General features: G+C 32.5%; 2 protein-coding genes across 2 annotated transcripts; both read right to left on the bottom strand.

Annotated features, from left to right (window-relative positions):
- Positions 1 to 4345: 4345 nt before the first annotated feature.
- Positions 4346 to 5315, bottom strand: LOC149007921 (Heavy metal transport/detoxification superfamily protein). Its single transcript, XM_089167512.1, has 3 exons — positions 5243 to 5315; positions 5078 to 5153; positions 4346 to 4715 (listed from the first exon to the last, which is right to left on the bottom strand). The coding sequence occupies exons 1-3, from the start codon at positions 5288 to 5290 to the stop codon at positions 4393 to 4395; spliced, it is 447 nt and encodes a 148-aa protein (XP_089023638.1). The 5' UTR covers positions 5291 to 5315; the 3' UTR covers positions 4346 to 4392.
- Positions 5316 to 7630: 2315 nt separating this feature from the next.
- Positions 7631 to 10511, bottom strand: LOC149007922 (desiccation-related protein PCC13-62-like). Its single transcript, XM_089167179.1, has 3 exons — positions 10171 to 10511; positions 9778 to 10003; positions 7631 to 8005 (listed from the first exon to the last, which is right to left on the bottom strand). The coding sequence occupies exons 1-3, from the start codon at positions 10509 to 10511 to the stop codon at positions 7631 to 7633; spliced, it is 942 nt and encodes a 313-aa protein (XP_089023305.1).
- Between the last annotated feature and the right edge of the window lie 8576 nt (positions 10512 to 19087).

The following is a 19087-nucleotide window of genomic DNA, read 5'->3' on the forward strand; positions in this document are numbered from 1 at the left end:
TTCATTCCACAACCAAACACCTAATTTATAAATTATAACTCTACAGCCCTAATGGATTATCGAACGGATCATAAATTGTCAAAAAGACGTTTAAAAACTGTGATAATATAAGTGGTTGACCCATGGAATAGACCAGTAAAACTGAGAATCCGATTTCTTATCCGGCTCAATATTCAAACCCGGATCTAAAGTTGTTCTTTCGGATCAGGATGATCAGATGTCAAATCGTAAGGTCAGATGGAATACATGTTAATGCGGTTGTTAATTATCAGATGTCGTCTCCAAGTAAGGTAAAATCGTATTAACTGAAAAATAGTAAGGGCGAAATTGGGAATTCGGTTCAAGATTGTGAAGGCGGTGAATAAAGTAATGTAAGTTACGTGTCATAACGGAGATCTTTCCATATTTTATGCCTTTTTTTCCTTTTTCTCATCATTATTATTGAACGAGCCGTTGGCAGTAATTTCTGTCTTGTGATGCCAAAAATGCCCTCATCTCAGTAGAGAAAATACGGACCGGCTTGTCTGAGGTGGACTCCACTAGGAAAGATTATGTCTTATCTGGAGAGCGGGGACAGCCTTCTGGTAGACGAATCTTTACTTGCCAGGTGTCAGACAGTAATATGTACTGCTGACAAGAGTAAATGGGCCCACAAGATTGAGATTTTGCCACTTGGCAATCATTGAACGTCAGATCCCTCTCATTTGTTGCGATCATTTTTCATGAGTATTTGAACACAAAACACATATATATTTCCTTCTCATTTGTTCATTTTCTGTTTGAAATTTAAATATACTTAACAGTGATTAACTATGTTATTTGATTGGGACCCACATGTAATATATTGCACTAAAGGGATTTAATATTAATTTATAATTTTTTAAATATCTCATGTGTACTCACTTAAGTAATTACATTTATCTGCATGAAAATTTACTGAATTCACAATGATTATTTCTAGATAAAGAAACCACTAAAACTAAGAAATGTTATTTTTCTTATAATTGAAAAAGGCATATGATACATTGACTCTGGAAAACTTCTTTCCAGTAGTCATCCCACATTTAATATTTGAAGACCCAAGTGAAATGCATCTCTCTCTTTCTTTCCTGTGAAGCTATAAAGAACCTCAGAAACAACCTTGATCTTCTCATAAAAAGGGTATGGTGTGCCATGCAATACCCATATTTGCTTCATCTTTATATACAAAAATGTCACTTTTTAGAATAAAATTGGTAAGCTGGCCAACATTCAAACAGGTTACTGTATTTCCTTTCTTCTTTTTGCTTTTAAGTTGGCACTACTTGATATCTTTTGCATGACCTCTCTCTGCTACTCATGAAAAGTAGTTCTCTTGAAATTGCACAAGCAGAAAGAATTCAAAGCATTAAAGACTCAAAACCCTTCAAGGCACAATAAAGTTAGAAACACAGAATGGTATATTCATGATTCTCATGAAGACCCAAATATAATAATGAAAAAGAAAGTCTTAAAGATGTGATCCAACTAATCCACCTTTTGCTTATCCCTTACATTTGTTTATGAATGATAGATTCTCTATAGATGTGTGCCATGGTGGGGAGATGTCTAAGGCAAAAAAAAAGGCCAAAATGCCTTTGTTCTTTGTGGCAGGACATCCTAAAAGATAAAGTATATAACTTTGGAAGTTGGTCCTTCATCTTTTTCATTCCATAGTTTGTTTCTATTCAAATGGGGTTTTCGTCATGATAGTGTTTCGTATCAAAATTGGCAGTCCTATGTCATGTGTCATGATTCGAGAGTTGCACGAGAGCTATTTGTGAGTTAATAAACAAAAATCCGTCTCTGTGCTGAAACGGATTCAGATCCTCTTAGTCTAAGTCTCTTGTCTGTCCTACCTGTCCGACCACTAGATGGACAATATATAGATGGAGAAGGTAGGAACCTTTGATAGAGTGGACTTGCACATTTTGAAAACGGAATTATTCCATTCTAGGCATTTCTAAATGGATTGATTCCGTTTTAATCTTTCTATCAAACAGTTGAAATTTTACTCATCCACACATCGCCCATCGAACAATCAAAAAATAGAGGACAACGCGAGGCGACGACGGTTCAAATTATGTTGAAAAAAAAAAAAAGAGAGTTAAAGAAATAGTCATGGTGGACATGTAGAAGAAGTGATGGTCATATTCAACTTTTGAGGGCACATACATGCATTATATATATGCCAAAGAGGGGAATAAAGTGTTTGGTTGATTATGAATGGTAAACAACAAATGAGGAAAAAGAGGAATTTAAGGTTTCTGGGACCAGATGGGTTGGGTTCTCAAATCTAAAGGATCAGTTCTCTAGGGTTTTTGGGATTGGATTTTCAGATCTAAACCACTGAATATTCTAATCTTGAAATATAAAAACCAACTTGCCCTTGATTCTAGGTTTAAAATCCTTTTTTTTCTAAGTAAGTGAACTAGCTAACACAGAATCAGCTCATGTCAGGAAGGTCACTTGGTTATTAATTTGGTCTCCAAAGCTGTAAAAAGCTGCAAAACTTTAATTTCAGATCTGTGTTGATTGGAATCATCTGAGTATCTAAGGAAGTAATTGAGAATCATGGTGGACTTTCTTACATTTGATTAATGTTTTCACTTTCTGATCTGCAATTAGTTAATGGTAGAGACTGGTAGGTATATAAAATACTAGTATCTGCAACTTTGATCTTTCCAATGGAAAAGAAAAGCAGATGAAAGAGGAAAGTAAAGTTTTTGATGGGAGGTTGCTTTGTCATGTCATTTCATGAGCTTTCTCATGGAGCCCGTTTCAGTTTCACCATTAAAAGAACTCTTCCCTTTTTTTTCAAATCTCACAAGTGTAATTAAGCAGTTTGTTTGTGAACTTGTGATTTTATTACTGGCAACCATATCCCTTGTCTGATATTTGGCAAGGATCTCCTTTTGACAGAAACTTTACAATGTAAAGCTACTTCCTTCACATGAGGAATGTTTTCATGGGTCATCAAAGCAATGGTGAATTCCTGGTGGGTTTTATTAATTGAATCAGTTCACAACCTGATTGTCCTTATTTCTGCAATTTTCAGAGTTATTTTATAGATCTTCTGGGAAAATGTGAGGTATGTTAGCAAGACTGTTGTATCCAATGTTTTCACGCTCTTCCTTACGAGTGAGAGAGAGTCATTTTAAATGTGGATCATCTCCCTCAGATGCCTTTACAACAACAAATTATGTGGGACCTACAAAATAAAATTAATAAAATATATTTTTTTAAAAAAAAACCCCATCACCCTAATCTTGTGGGTCCCTTCTATAATTTGTGGTTAAGAGCTGTTGGGGAGCACTGTCAGCGGAGATGATCCAGACTCTGGAATATGGGAGTTTCGGTTCTTCTACGTTTCACAGTAGAGGATGACCCTATTCTAGTCCCCTGCCATCATACATTTAGACAATCCATCTTTTCAGTGTTCAGAGATGAGTACCTTTTCAGAATGTGTGGTAGAAGACGTGTCAGGGTAGGCTGTACTCTACCGTAGAGAGTAGAGGATATTGGTTCGTTTCATTGTACAAAGCATATATATGAAAAGGCCCCCACCAGCCCAACATCTTAGTCCACTCATAATGAAGGTCTAAGTGACAAGCCCATCCCAGCCCACTCCAGACCAAACCCAACATATACTGACCTTTGATTTTGAACCACCCTGATCAAGCCAAGCAAAGACAATATAACTTTTTACATTAGAGGGTGGGGATTAATACATATAACATCAGCGATAGTGGAACCCATGATCTCTTCACTAAGAAATATTGATCACTGCCAACTGAGCATCCCTTTGATGGTCAAATATTTTTAATTTTTTGCACTAAGAGTTTGGAAACTTAGGTAGGGCAGGGTAGTTGAATTTCCAAAGTAGGACCGAACAATTTATTTTTGGACTGGTTTTTTTTTTCTAAACCACAGAAAGATTCATTCTTGAATTCTGATTAAGTCCAATTAATCTGGTTGGCCCAACCCCTAAATGCTTAAAAGGTATAAATCATATTCAAAAGCAAAATTCTCGAAAGAGAGCTAGTTGGTGCTGATGTCATTGACTACACTTGTAAATCTTATTATCATTGTAGTTGATAAGAGCATCTGAGCATAAGGTTCTTCAATTAATCCAAAAAATACAGGGACCATAGCTCAAATATGCTCTTATCTTGAAGCCTTTTCAAGCTATGGTCACTCAATTGAAAAGCTCAGAAGACTTGGTTTTGAAACGAAACTTATGAGAAGCAATCTTATTAGCTAGACTTTAAGCAAACAAATTCCAAGACTTAAAAGGAACAAGTTTGAGATAGAATCCCTTAATAATAATATCAATGTATGTATGATAACTTATTATGATAATCATCTATGTGATCACATTATGGTGCAAGCATGAACATTCTCATCACTGAATAGGGCAAATGTATGATCATCAATAACATGAGTATAGGAGAGGTTGGGGAAGTAACCATGCATGTGTTCATTAAACCCATGCCTATAATAGTTATAAGATGTTGTGAAATTGGTTTCATCAAGATACTGTGCTGCAAATGGATAGTATTCTGCATCATAAGGATATGGCCAGAATTCCGCTCTCCGACCTGTGCGTCTCACCGCCTTTAGAACGCGTCCCTGATCGACATATCCGGTCACTGTCACCTTCTGCATATCCATGTCTATATCCAACCTATCAACTCCTGTAACCAACACTATTCTCTATATGAGTTCCATGCCCAAACTCAAAACTAAGGTTCATATATATGAAAACTAGTTTCAATTTTGTGAATTGATGGTAGTCAATTAAGGCTCAGTGGGTTACATATACTTTATTGAGAATAGGGTTATAGTTATATTAGTAATAGAGATAGAACCATAGTTACAAACTAATAGAAAAACCTCATACAAGGTGAAACTCAAGATCAATTTGTGAACATAACAAGGTTGGAATCTACTGTAGCATAAGCTGGTGTTTGGTTTGTGCATGCTTGTGCTTGAGTATTAGTAATTATCATCTAGAGGAGAAATGCAGATGAAAATCAGGAAGAACAAGAGAACTTGCCATCTAACTTAGAGATTGCTTTTCTTATTCTTTTTTCACATCCTTCACAATCCATATGAACAAGAAGCTCCACAATCTGTCAACCAGAGAAGAAAATAAAGAAATGCTTATGAACACATGAAGAGAACTATGATTATCAAAATGGGTTTGGTTTTCAGCACTCACTTGTAAGGCATGGGAGATTCGTGGTTGCCTGAAGCAGCACCAAAACATTGTTAAAATGTGAACTGGCTTGAAGAACCTGATCTCAATATCTAAATATATACACAAGCTTGCAGAACAGAAAAAGGAGGTTTATTATATAAAAAGAATCACAAAAGTTGAATCAAGACAAATCAATCCTTTTCCAAGTCTCTCTCTCTCTAATATTTTGATTTTAATTAGCTGGAGGAAGCTCAGAGGATTTTCACATGGGCCTCTTTCTAACTTTAGCAGGATTTGTGACAAGTAACTATATTGAGTGCTTAACCTAATTATTAGTAACCCAGGTCTGGTTGTATAGATGTTAGACATGAAGAATTTGTTCTTTGGTATCTCAGGTAGTTCTTTTTATAGAGAAGAAAAGCCACTTTACTTAATTGATATCCACACAAACGATGAATATTTGCCATTTCCTTCCATTGGTTTTGGGTTAGTTTTAACCATTTCTTTCTATAGCTTTTGGGTTTGCAACTTGGGAAGGCTGAGTTTGGATTTTAAAGGGGAATATGGTGAGAAAAGCAACACTTGCATACTTAGTTCGTTGGTCTCCTAGTGTAGGTGATGAGAGAAAGGAAAGTCTTCTGGCACAAGGTAGGAATCTAGAGGGAGCTTTCAGAACCCATAACCTCCATCTCCCACCTATTCTCCACCATCTCTTCCTCATTTTGTTTAGGATCATTGAAACTTGCAGAGGTGAGACACAACTATGAAGGGAAGGTAGAGTCATGATTTGTTTTTTTTTTCGTTTGGAATGATTCTCAGTTCATGCATATATATAGAGAAATTAATGAGTTTTGCAAATTGCTGAAATTTAATCTGTATTTTATAGAGATAGTCAGCAAATTCTTTTGGAATTGATTCACCAAATTTTCTATAGAGAAAGTCAAAACAATATTATTGTAGAAAATCCTATGATGCTACGTTTTGATTCTTGCTGTGATGCCTTCTACTATTGTTTCAACCAAGCTTTTCTAACATGAAGAAACTACATCAGTCTAGCTTGGCCTACGACTAGCCTTGGTTTTTGTTTTTGTTTTTTGGTTTTTTTTTTTTTTTTTTTTTTTTTCATTTTGGCCTAATATTATGCTAGCTATATGCCTAAACTTAACTTCTTACTTGCTATAAAACTTCTTATTTTTATTTTTTAAGGAGGTCTATAGTGTAAAACCCTTTCAATGGACACTATATATAACATACAAAATAGAAATAGCTAGTTATGTTCTCCATGGGGATAATTGCCCTCATTTGTCATGATGAATGTCAACTTACATGTAACATCAATAGGATGGTTTGGTCTAGGCCAATTTTGATTTGGGATATTTTATTCTGGGATGAAAGCACCAGATTCTTGAATGGACAAGTAACAAATTTTAGTTTCAAGTTGCAGCGGTTTAAATTCTCATTGGGTTTGATTTGGACTAATGGTTTGGGTTCGAGTTGGATCAGTTTTGAGATAAAACCAATATCCATAAATCGGGTTATAACAAGTTGGTTCTAATGGTTTGGTTCAACTAATACTTCGACTACTTTGGTTCAGAAGGGCTAAACTAAGTATGTGTTTGGTAACGTTTCCGCTCTGAGAAACCAGTTCTTATAGAAAACCGTTTTTTAATGTTTATGTTCTAAAAGACCGTTCTTTGCTAGAAAATGGGCGTTTGATAAATCTATTCTGAAAATATTTTCAAAACATTAATAGAATAAATTGGTATTTCTTTTTTGTTGAAAAATAAGTTGGTGTTTGATAAACTTGTTCTAAGACTTCAATTTGAACCAAATTTATCACTTCCGATTCTGATTCTTTGGTAAAAACATCTTTTTGATGTTCTGCAAAAAGTTTTATTTAGAACACTTTTCTAACCGGTCCTTTCTTAAAGAACAGAAGAACGAATATTAGTTTTATCAAATGCTTCAAACCCGTTATTCCGCTCCCAAAGAACAGAAGAACACCAAAAACGTTTTTTAAGAACGTTATCAAACGCGACCTAATTGACCCAAACCAACTCAAAACCGATAAGTTTTTCAATCTCCAACTCGTTTACTATTATACTATTCCAAAAGTCTCAGGTTGGTCCGATTCGGATTTTAATGGGCTGATTCAGTTTGATTTTACTGATTCAATCTCAGAATTGACACCCCTACATAAAAGCCCTTGTAGGTGAATCATTTCTTACCTTTGTTTTGAGTAAAAAAGGGAAGATATTTCTCTGAATTTTGCCTTCCTTTTCTTGATGGAGAGTTTAACCTGTTTAGATGCTTATGAAGCCCAAAGACAAATTTCTAGTTTATTTTATTATCTCTTTGGGTGATGTAACACATAGAGGAAGAACTCTTGCATCTTTCCTCCATTGCTTATTACTTGTGAAGATGAGATCTTGCAATCTTACCATCAGCACCTTTAGGGTAAAACCCACCTGGTGCACACTCATCTCCACTTCCATAAACAATCCTGAGTATTTCTTCAGGAGTTCTATCATACGACATAGAAAACTTATCGCCTGCAACTACATTGCCAGAAACTGTTCCTTCTGCGCCCAACTTGGGAGGAACAATAAGGCCTTCATCTTTAAACCCTCCACGCCCCAACTGGTTCCTTAGTTCTGAAATCTTTTTAGTGAAGTCTGCAACTGTGATTCCATATGGTTCCACCTTCTCCATGGCATATTCGTAGAGCAAAACTCGGATAATGGCATCTTGGGCTGATTCCACACCCAGAAGACCTGCAACTAGCTGCAAAATAGAAGATGAGATGAATGTAAGGGCCATGTTGTCATACACATAAATGATAAGCCCGTTTGTACCGGACCCGGTCCAATTGCGGTCTGGTTCCGATCTAGTTAAAAATTTCTTCCTAATTGGAAAAATGCATGGAATTGACTTGAAGATATAAATATCTGATTTTTTAAAAAAAAAAAAATTAGGATAAAAATCACTTACCTCCCTCTTAGTTGGATAATATCACTTACCTCCCCTCTTAGCTGACAAAATTATCAAACACTTCCATTCTATTAATTTTTTTCGTTAAGTATTTTTTAAAACCTCAAATTACCTTTACTTTAAATTATGTTTTAAATTTTAAATATCCTTAATTACTTTAGTAGTTAAAATCTTAAATTTCCCTCAACTAATATTATTGCTAAAAAATTTAAAATACCTCTGTAGTTGAAACTTTAAATTATTTTTTAATTAATTTTATTATTAAAATCTCAAAATACCCTATGTTGTTTAATCTATATATTTCTTTTTCATTAGAATAAAGAAAAAAATATAAATGTCTTTCTTAAGTTTCATTTCTTTCTTTCTTTTTTTTTCTTTTCTTAATGAAGAAATATATCAAACTAAAAGACATACGATACTTTAATGTCTTGGAATAAAATTATTTGACCATAATTTAAGGTTTTAACTATTAAAATAATTAAGGGTATTTTAGGATTTTAAAAATAGGATTAAGTGAGGGTAGTTTAAGATTTTACTAATAGAATAATTAAAAATTTATTTAAACTAAAATACTTTAATTAAGGGTAATTTGAGATGTTAAAAAAATATTTAATTCTAAAACTAAAACTTAACTGGAAAAAGTCAAAATAAAAGAGGTATTTAATAACTTTTTATTAGGTAAGGGGCAAAAATTATTTAGAAAAATTTAATTCTTTTTGGTAAAAAGTTTCCATATAAAAGCGGGGCAAGAGCCAAGGTTGTTGGAAGACAACCAAGGAATTGGAGAGTTAAACTGTCAAACTAATTAAGGATATTTTAGGATTTTAACAATAAGCTAAGTGAGGGTAGTTTAAGATTTTACTAATATTGACATAATTAAAATTTTGTTTAAACTAAAAACGGGAATTGGGGTATTGAAATTTTAGAACATATTTAATAGTAAAACTAACATCTTCACCGGAAAAAAAGTCATTAATACGCGAGGTATTTGTACTTGAATTGTTCAATGAGATTTACAACCGATCATGCATCTCAGTTGAGATTTCCTCTTGTATTTAATTAACTAAGCGGTAAATCTACGATCCTATGTCATTATCTCACTGACCATAATTCAGCGCATTTATGGCACTAAAGTATTGCAGTTTCTCAATAAATATTCACTTAGGTATGACTCATTACCTCTTTCCCTACTTTGACTCTTCAATGAGTTAGAATCCTGCAACTGGGTTTTTTCTGTTCTTGTTTTTTAATCGAAATCTCGATCCGATGTACTCATTGAATAATTCAGCGCATTTATGGCACTAAAGTGTAGCAGTTTCTCAATAAATATACTTAGGTCCGCTCAAGCTTTTTCCCTAGTTTACTCTTAAAGTTAGAATCCTGCAACTGGGTTTTTTCTGTTCGATGGAATCTGACTTGAGGATCGTAGGCGGGTTTCTCGATCTAAGGGTGGTTGGCCCACTCTAACTCTAATTTTCTTTATTGTATGACCGGTTCAAGCTAAATAAAGTCCGGTTGATACAGATTCCAGATTTGGTAGAACATATAAACAAATAATCACTTACTCTTTTAGAAGGAGAAGCAATGAGCTTAGGGTTAGCTCCAACATATCCTGTGAGTCCAACGTAAGGAACAACGTAAGAAGCAATTAAGAAGTTGAGATCATTGGCGTAAGGATCAAATGGTGGTTCCAGATGGTGTCCCACAGCCTTGTCCATGATCTTGCCGAAGGATTTTGCACTCAAGTCCATCAATGGCCTTGGAAATCCTGGAACTTGCTTCTTAATGGCCCTGCAAAAGTATCCCAAGACATTAAAGAGATGAAGAGATCAAATTTTTTTAAGAGTTCAAGAACACAGGAAGCTAAATCAAGAAACGGGAAGAGGCACTTCTTGTATATGATCTTGAACCCATCTATGCATAAATGTCTAACAAAATTGAAGATGAGAAGAACAAACCTTAAATGACCAATCTCTTGATATGCGAACTGGGTGATGATATCCCGAACGAAGCGTTTCAGATTTGCCTTCTTTGTTCCGATCGGAGGTGGGCCTCCGGCGGCTAATTCAGGAGCTATTTTGTCTAATCCACAACCCAAAGCTCCCCAGAGGAAGAACTCAGCTTCCAAGTATTCTAAATTCAGAGGAAACTCAAGAAGATCAACATCAGATTTAGGGATAGAATGCAGAGATTCTTCACCTCCTTTGAGAATTGGGGAGGGGTTGGAAGAGATTGGGACGAGAAGAGAGACGATGATCAAGATTGTGAAGGTGAAGATACAAGAAGAAGCTGTGGCCATGGTTGATAATAATACAAAAAAACAAGGATCTGTGCTTGGTCGTATGTTTCTTTTTCTCTGGATCGAGCAGGTATTTATTAGCAGAAGATTGAAACGTTGAATGCCACTTGGGTCTTCTTAGCAGTGAACGGGTGGGCTTTGTCCCATGCAATCAGGGTCAGCGTTTATCATGTTTCATGTGTTCCTTCTTTGTTCATCGCAAGTAGGTAATTCCAAGAACTGCCCAGGTGCCATTTTTGGTCTTCTTGCATGGGTTTGCCACCTGGGTTTGATCTTCTGCGCTTAGAGTTGCTGGCTACTAAGAACTTGGACATGTCAACTTTAGAATAATTTCAATTACAGATTCTTCCAAAACTTAAATTTAAGTCACTAAGTAACTTCTATGAGTTTAAACGCCTGGTGTCAATTTATATAGTATGAAATGGTTATGGTATGACAATGATATGGATAAAATAAGACAAATGAATCATTTAATTTTTCATAGGTTGTTTTGATTTTCTTTTATTATAAAAATAGAAATATTTTTATTAGTAAAAAGTCTTTCATTTAGTTCATCATTTAAAGATTATTTGAAGAAGAAATGTATTTTTCACTCTTGAATGGGAGTAAAGAATGTGTCTTCTGGATATATTAGAAAAGTTAAAATTATTAAAGGGTAAAATGGCCAAATAATTAGTGGTGACAATATTTTTTAGAATGAATTGATACAATTTAATATATAATCTAAGATATACCCATATCATGTACTAAAATGGCGTTATTGATATTATCAAAAATTAAATTTTTTTTCAATTTGTTTAGGGTATTATCACACAAGTTTTACCTATTCATTGAGCCAAGACATTTATTTTGCACCATTAAAATGAATGTGAATAAATGTATGAGAAAGACAAAATGTCAATTACATTCTAGCATTTAATACCCTCTTTTACACAATCATGTCTTGATGATGAATCTTGACTACAAAGTAACTTGTAGGAATTTTATGTAGTCTATAATTTTTGTTTCTTCTTTAATTTATAACAAGGTTTTTATTTATTTATTTATCATAATCAGATGTAATGTGATGTTTGAGGAAATCAAATTTGTAAGTTTTTCTTTTAACCCTTCGATGTAATATTTTTTCGATTACATTCTTTCCAAAACTACAACATCTAAATACAAAGGTTGATAAAATCAACATGATTTAGTTTTTGCAGTTACACGGTTTTATTTTTCATTGTTGTTCACAGCATTACTTGATATTTTGTCTTTCTCTTTGTTGTCGTTTTTGTTGATAATGCATTTGTTAGGACTGAACATTGTTAAATCGAAATACCAAATCATTTTTAAAACGTTGTTTATTTGTTTTTAACAATAATCTAATTTTTTTTCCCTTCAAATATTAAATATCTTGATAAGGGAACTTTTATTGTTTACAAAACAAAACATAAAATAATCTTAACATCACCCTTGGTTGGTTGGTATTTCATACGATAATTAGATAAAACGATTAATGTGATTTATGATTGTCATTTTTTAATGGGAGCATAAAATCATGGAAAGTGTCGTCAAAATTGTTGATGAAAGATTCAATTACACCATAGACATTGAAGTATAATTGAAATAAACACTAAAATTCTGCATGCAGGAGTTTGAGAAGAACAATTGATGGGCACTTCCAAGTTAAAAATTTATTTGAAGACTTAACTCATGGAATTTGAACTAAATGGGATACCAAATTTTCATTCTCGCTTAAATTTATTTTCTTTCTGTTTCGGTCTTTTTTGTATCAATTCTCATTATCTGTTATGCCTATTTAAAATAAATGATTACAACAACTCATTATCGATCAAAAATGAAAAAAATGGTTTGGTGACTTTGTCAAAAATAAATTATGGAATGAAAAATAAGTTTGGTATGCTAAAATGAAAATTGGTTAGAAAATGAGAATTAAAAATGATAAAAAAAATGTCATATTAATCAAATTATAATAATTAATTAATTAATTATAAGAAGAATATTGCATCACACAAAATATCAGGTGAACGGTTCCACATAAAATATGAGCCTTGCAAGAAAACATCAACACTCACTATAACTCCGGTGTTATATCTACTAAAATTAAATTACACCAAATATTTGTAAGAAAAATAAGGGGTTATATGGTAATGTTTCCTTTTCATTTTCTCGTCTCTAGGTAAGAATTTCTTATTCCTAAGTGCTAAAATCATGTATGATTCCACGGAAAAAATAATGTTCATGTTATGGAAAGAATTCAAAATATTATATGGTTTGCATGAAAAAGAGACTTTAATTTTCTCCCATTTTTTATTTATAAATACTTATATTAATATTAAAATACATAAAATGTATTCGTAATAAGCAATCTAATCCATGTTCGTAATTGAAACAAAAGAATCTTGATGGATTTGAACCAAATTATCCTCTTGAAACATGTTCATATTCCAAGCGCTCTACCAATTGAGCTAAAGATTTGTAAATTAAAGTTATCAAGTAAGATGTAATAAGACTACAAGAATATCTTTTTTGCCACCAAGGGGCATGAACATGAAATAACTTAAATAAAAATAATTAAATAAAAAATCGTTCCAAAAGAAAAATAATCAAGCTTTCACAAAGGAAGGCAACATTGTGAACACTTTACAATGAAGACCAGCAACAAGCCAATGATATTATTGAGTTGAATTAACTTTACTTAATTTGTATGTAACTCTACATTAATTATGTCAACATATATTGACAAAAAAAAAAAAAACATAAAAACATTATTGACATACTTAGAGCCAAAAATAAAGAGAATAATCAGATGGGTTTTCTACCTCACTAACCCTTCTGATAGATCAGCATATCTATTTAGAATTTGACGAATCCAATACACTGAGTGAATCATCACCCAAAGCCAAAATAGCAATATGCCTGTAAAGGACATCCAACATTTTATAGGAAAATCACAAAATAAAATTGTCTTCTCCAAATGGGAAAAAATAATTTAACGAGAGATCAAGAAATGAAACCAACAAGATGGAGAATCAGAGAACTTTATCAAAGAATACTTTGATCAAGAAATGAGACCAAGAGGAAAGGAAATGGCGGAACAAGAAGACTAAAGAAAATCTTGATTTTCTAGCAAAGCCAACCTATCAAGCTGTGGCACAAAAGCCTGAGTTTTTTCATGGCATGAGACAAGTCAGATGGGTAGAAAACAAGGAGCAGTTTTCTAATCAACATGTATAGTGGTGATAATCTTACCAAAAAGAGTGTATAATGGTGATAAAGGCATAAGAACAACTACATAAATCCAGAAGAATATATAAAGTTACCTTAGAAGTGAAGCTGGATTTGAAACTCGATGAAGATGAGCAAGAGGAAACTACATTACGGAAACAACAAAAAATCATATTCAAACCACTTCAACACAGATTCACAAATTACGATAGCATCAGAAACTGTTCACCTCCTTTGCTTGCACACGAGAAATCACAAAAACATGGACATTAGATATTATATCTCAGATCATAACATTACAAATCGAATCCTTAATCCCTAGTTAAGAAAATTATAGAACATTGACCGAAGAAGACTAAAAATTCGTCGAATTTAGAGTAAAATACTGAAGCAATGAGTATAATTAGCATACTACAGAGTAAAATGACAACAAATTTTAAAAAGAAAAAACAATAGAGTTTTCAGAAGGAAGACAAAACAATAAACAGATCAAGGAAGACTGAAGAGCACGACACGAGAGAAACACATACTAGAGGAGAGAAAAACCTAACATTCTAGGGTAGATCCTACAAAAACTACAATAGCAACATGAGATTTTTTTTTTTGAAGAAATACCTAATGAGATGATGAATTGATTTTGACAAATCTCCAAAGTAGTTTGTTCTTGGCAAAGTGATTTAGGGTTTGAGAACAAGAAAAGCAAGAAAAAACGTAGTTTTCATAAGGGCCTGTTTGGTTACATGAGTCTGAAGATTTCAAATCTATGGAGTTATAATTTATAAAATTAGATGTTTGGTTGTGGAATGAAATCTGTGGATTCATTCTAAAAAACTATTTGATCGTCGTGATTTTTGTGAATGTGCAAATGTATAGTTTTTTAGAAATCTCTGGATTTCACCCTTTACCCATAAATATACAGATTCATGTTTTTAGTGTAAAAAGGTGAATCTCTATATTTCATGAATCTAGAGATTTTTACAACCAAACGGGTATAATTCTCAGATTCATGAATCTAGATATTTAAAATATCTGGATTCATGTAACCAAACAGGCCCAAAAGAATGTGCATTCACCATTTTCACCTTACTTTAACTTAAAAATTGTAAGTGAACTTACGCATAAATGAGGAGAATGAATTTTGTTACTTATAATCCACAACAGACAAAAAGTCTAATATGAATTTTGAGATTTTTTTTAATTATTTAAAATAAAAATAAAAATAGATGTCAAAGACTTATAAAAAATGAAAAAACACCTAAAATTGAAAATGAGAATAAAAATACCAAAATGCCCTTCGTACATAAGTTTGAAAAAAATCATCCATCGTGACAATGAGCCCAATGATAGAACGTTGGAACTAGTGTTATACATTAATTCTGAAAGATTGATGGAACTTCTATTACTAAATAATTAAATGAAAATGAAGCTCAACTTAATTATATTATAAACCAATTCAATGAATACCAAATACAATTCGATTTTTTTTTTTAAATTAAGATTCTTTTGGATCGACATTCTTGATCCAATGAGGATTATATTTCTTCAAAATACTTCTATGAATTATTGTATTTTTTCCTTATTACTACGTACGTAAGGACTCTTGCTTAGAATATACCAAACTTATTTTTCATTCCATAATTTATTATTGACAAATGTCACCAAACCATTTTTTCATTCTTAACCAATAATGAATTCATATATTTATTTCTTTTAAATAGCCATAATAGGGAATTGATAAAAAAAAGAGTCTGAGTGTATAATGTATTGAACATTTATTTCACGCAATTAAAATGAATGTAAATAAATGTTAAACTTGTGACAAAGACAACATATTAGAGTACATTCTAGCATTTAATACCCTCTTTTACATGGTCATGTTTTGATGATGAATCCAACTATATGTTTTACCTATTCAAGAAGAAAGTTAATTGTAGGATTTTTACACAATCTATGATTTTCATTTTCTATCTTTAATTCATATCAAGGGTTTTTTCCCCTTTCTTGTAATGACCTGTGATGTTGGAGGAAATCAATTTTGTAAGTTTTTCTTTTAACCCTTTTGCTGTAATATTTATCCTAACTGTATTTTCTCGAAAACTGCAAAATCTAGATACAAGGTTTGATGAAGTCAATATAATTTAGTTTTAGCAGCCACAAAGTTCTATTTTTCATTGGTGTTCATAGCATTACTTGATGTTTTGTTTTGTTTTGTTTTGTTTTTCTTGTTTGTCTATTCTTTCTATTGATGATGTGTTTGTTAGGACTGAATCTTGGTTAAATCAGAATGTCAAATTATATGTAAAATGTTGTTAATTTGTTTTTCAAAGTAATCTAATATCAAATATCTTCATAAAAGAACTTTTATTGTTTATAGGTAATCTAAAATAATCTTAACTGGTTAGTATTTCAGATGATAATTAAATAATACTATTGACTTGATATATAGCTATTTTTTTCAAGCAGAAAGCATGAAATCATGAAAGTGTCGTCAAGATTGTTGATGATGAAGCTTCAATTACACCATAAACCTCAGAGAGCATGAAGTCATGAAAAGTGCCCATCAAGATTGTTGATGATGAAGCTTCAATACACCATAGACATTGAAGGACAATTGCGATATACACTAAAATTCTGAATTCAAGGTTTTGAGATGAACAAATAATGGGCAATATGAAGTTAGAAATTTACTTGGAAGGCTTGATTCATGGAATTTGAAATAAGTGGAGATAGATATTTTTTTTTTTTTTTTTTTTAATTTCGATTTTTTACCTTTCATTATGTTTGTTTTTAGAGACTATCCATGGTGACGATGAGCTCATTGATAGAGCGTATACATTTATTCTGAAAGATTGATGAAATTTCTATTATTAAATAATTAAATAAAAATTATGCTCAATTTATGGAGAGTCCACTACATTCTCTGCAGCTAAAGGGCATCACTAATTCATCAGCTTCTTAAGAAGAGTCCATTACTTGACGGATCCAATGATGGGTTATGATTCATCAAAATACTTCTCTGAATTATTGCAATTTCTCCTTATCAATATTTTGTTTATTTCATATCAAAGTAACAAATAACTCAACTTATGGTAGACGAAACCCAACTTTGTTTCACTAGAATGTTCTAGGACTCCTTGTAAGGTCCAAGGTAACCAACAAAAGCGATGGTTATAAATAGATGTTATCTTGGTTGTCTTTCGATATTCTGATTCCATTTAGAAAAATAATAGTTGTCTATTTTATTATTCAAAACTTTTTTTTTCCAAGGGGTTTTCAGCAAAAATATGTACATTCAATGTATTGGTGTCTAGCTAGGATCTTGCTAGGCTCATGCATTGGATGAGTGCCACATAGATTCTATTAAATCTTAGTCGCACAAAAGAATGGTTCAATTCGAAAGAGAAAGACTGATTCTTTTAACATAAGTTAGTATAATCTGCACATGTTCGTTCCTACGACTAAGATTTAATAGAATTGATATGCGTCCATCCAACATTAGGCACCACAAGCACCACCACATCTGATGCACACCCTAGTAAGATCCATTCAGCTAAGCGCTTGGAGCAGTACATTGGGGCCGGGGGGCCATGTCCACACCCCTGGGATTTTTTAAAATTTTGATTAATCCCATAGTTTTTCATTATTTCTCTCACTTCACATGTGAAATACCACTATTTGTGGCCCCCAAATTAAAAATAAACGGATCCTACTAGGCGCTTGGAGCAGTACATTGGGGCTAGGGGCCATGTCCCCCGAATTTTTTAAAATTTTGATTAGTCTTTCCATAATTTTTCGTTAAGTTAAAAATAAAAATTTAAGATAAAGATGATGGGTATAGATATCATTCTTAATCATTATCTAATGGTTGCCATTAAACCCATAATTTTAAGGAATAAAAAGTTAAATCCTAATTAAAAACTAACTCGCGATCCATGAATTACTCCCTATTTATTTTATCATATTTTCATTCATATTCATTCTTAATCATTATCCGTTAAGGGTGAGTCAAGTTAGATACCTTGTATTCCTAAAAGGTTGAAACAAAAGTATGTCATAGAGAATTATGCACCAAAGCTTAACAGAGACCTATAATGAAAAATATCCTTGGCATCAAATAAATAGAGAAGACCACTTTACGACCAAGGCAGAGGTGGAGTGAACTGAATAACAATCATTGCAAGATGTTCCGTTGGTTAACAAAAACCCCAACTCTTGCACAATAATTTAAATACCTTAAAACGGTTGAAAATATAATAAAATCATAGGCAATCATATAAAACAAACATAGGTAGAATCATAAACGTTTATTTTGTTTTAAATAGCATGAACAACCTTCTTGTGGAGAGCATGGTTACGTACTTCATTCATCTAATGATGCACAAGAAGTGGAGGAATTGAAATGTGCCACTAGTGGTCCACACTTTCTTTAAAGTATTTAAATGCTCCAAATAGTGCACACAGGTCACAAATACGTTTGCCCCCCCAAGATCAGTCAACTCCTCCATTGCAACTAGTGCACTCAATAGGATCCGAAAAATTACATTCATCAATCCGTTCTCTATGACATAATTTAAAGAAAACTAATGCTTATCAAATAAATGTTTTTTTTTTCTTTTTCATAATAATAAATTATTGTCACCTTTATAATAAAGGGAAGTAAAAGATACCATTAAAGGTTGTTTCCAAATAACATATCTCTTCCCTTAAGACGAGTTTGTTAGCTACCTAACTAGCTTCTTAAAAGAAACACTTATTTGGCCACTTATGTGTCTATTAGGAAAAGATCCTACCATTCAAAAAATAAAATTTTAAATTTTAAAACCATAAAATTACAACAAAATATAATGTCAAAACTTGTTTTCGAAGGCTCAGTACTAATACGATATTGAAGGAGATCAAATTTTATAAGTTTTTTGAGGTTGTAATAGGAAATCAATTTTATAAATTTGTTGAGGTTGTAGAAGAAAATCAATTTTATAAGTTTTTGAGGTTGTAGGGTTGAAACCAAAAAAATATTTGTAAGTCTTTTAGACAAGTATTTTTTTTAAGAATGAACAAAAAAAAAAGAAGAAGAAGTATTTTTTTAAGAATGTTCTAAGAATGTTGGATATAATTAATTAGAATTAATTATAGAGAAGAAGTAGCTGGATAAATAAGCATTGGACACTGATATTATTTTCAATCCAAAATATAACTGAGGACCTGCATCCACTTATGGTGGTTGGAGCTTCGTTAACATACACTGAGCTGTTCCGTGACAGTTGAAGTTTTGTTAGTGAATGGTAAAGATTGTTTCACTTACTGTGGATGAAGTTTTTTTCATAAAAAAAAGAAAAGCAATAGTATTC

The sequence above is a fragment of the Hakea prostrata genome, chromosome 8, assembly GCF_041222555.1.
Source record: "Hakea prostrata isolate BN-2017 chromosome 8, UWA_Hpros_2, whole genome shotgun sequence".
Classification (NCBI taxonomy): domain Eukaryota; kingdom Viridiplantae; phylum Streptophyta; class Magnoliopsida; order Proteales; family Proteaceae; genus Hakea; species Hakea prostrata.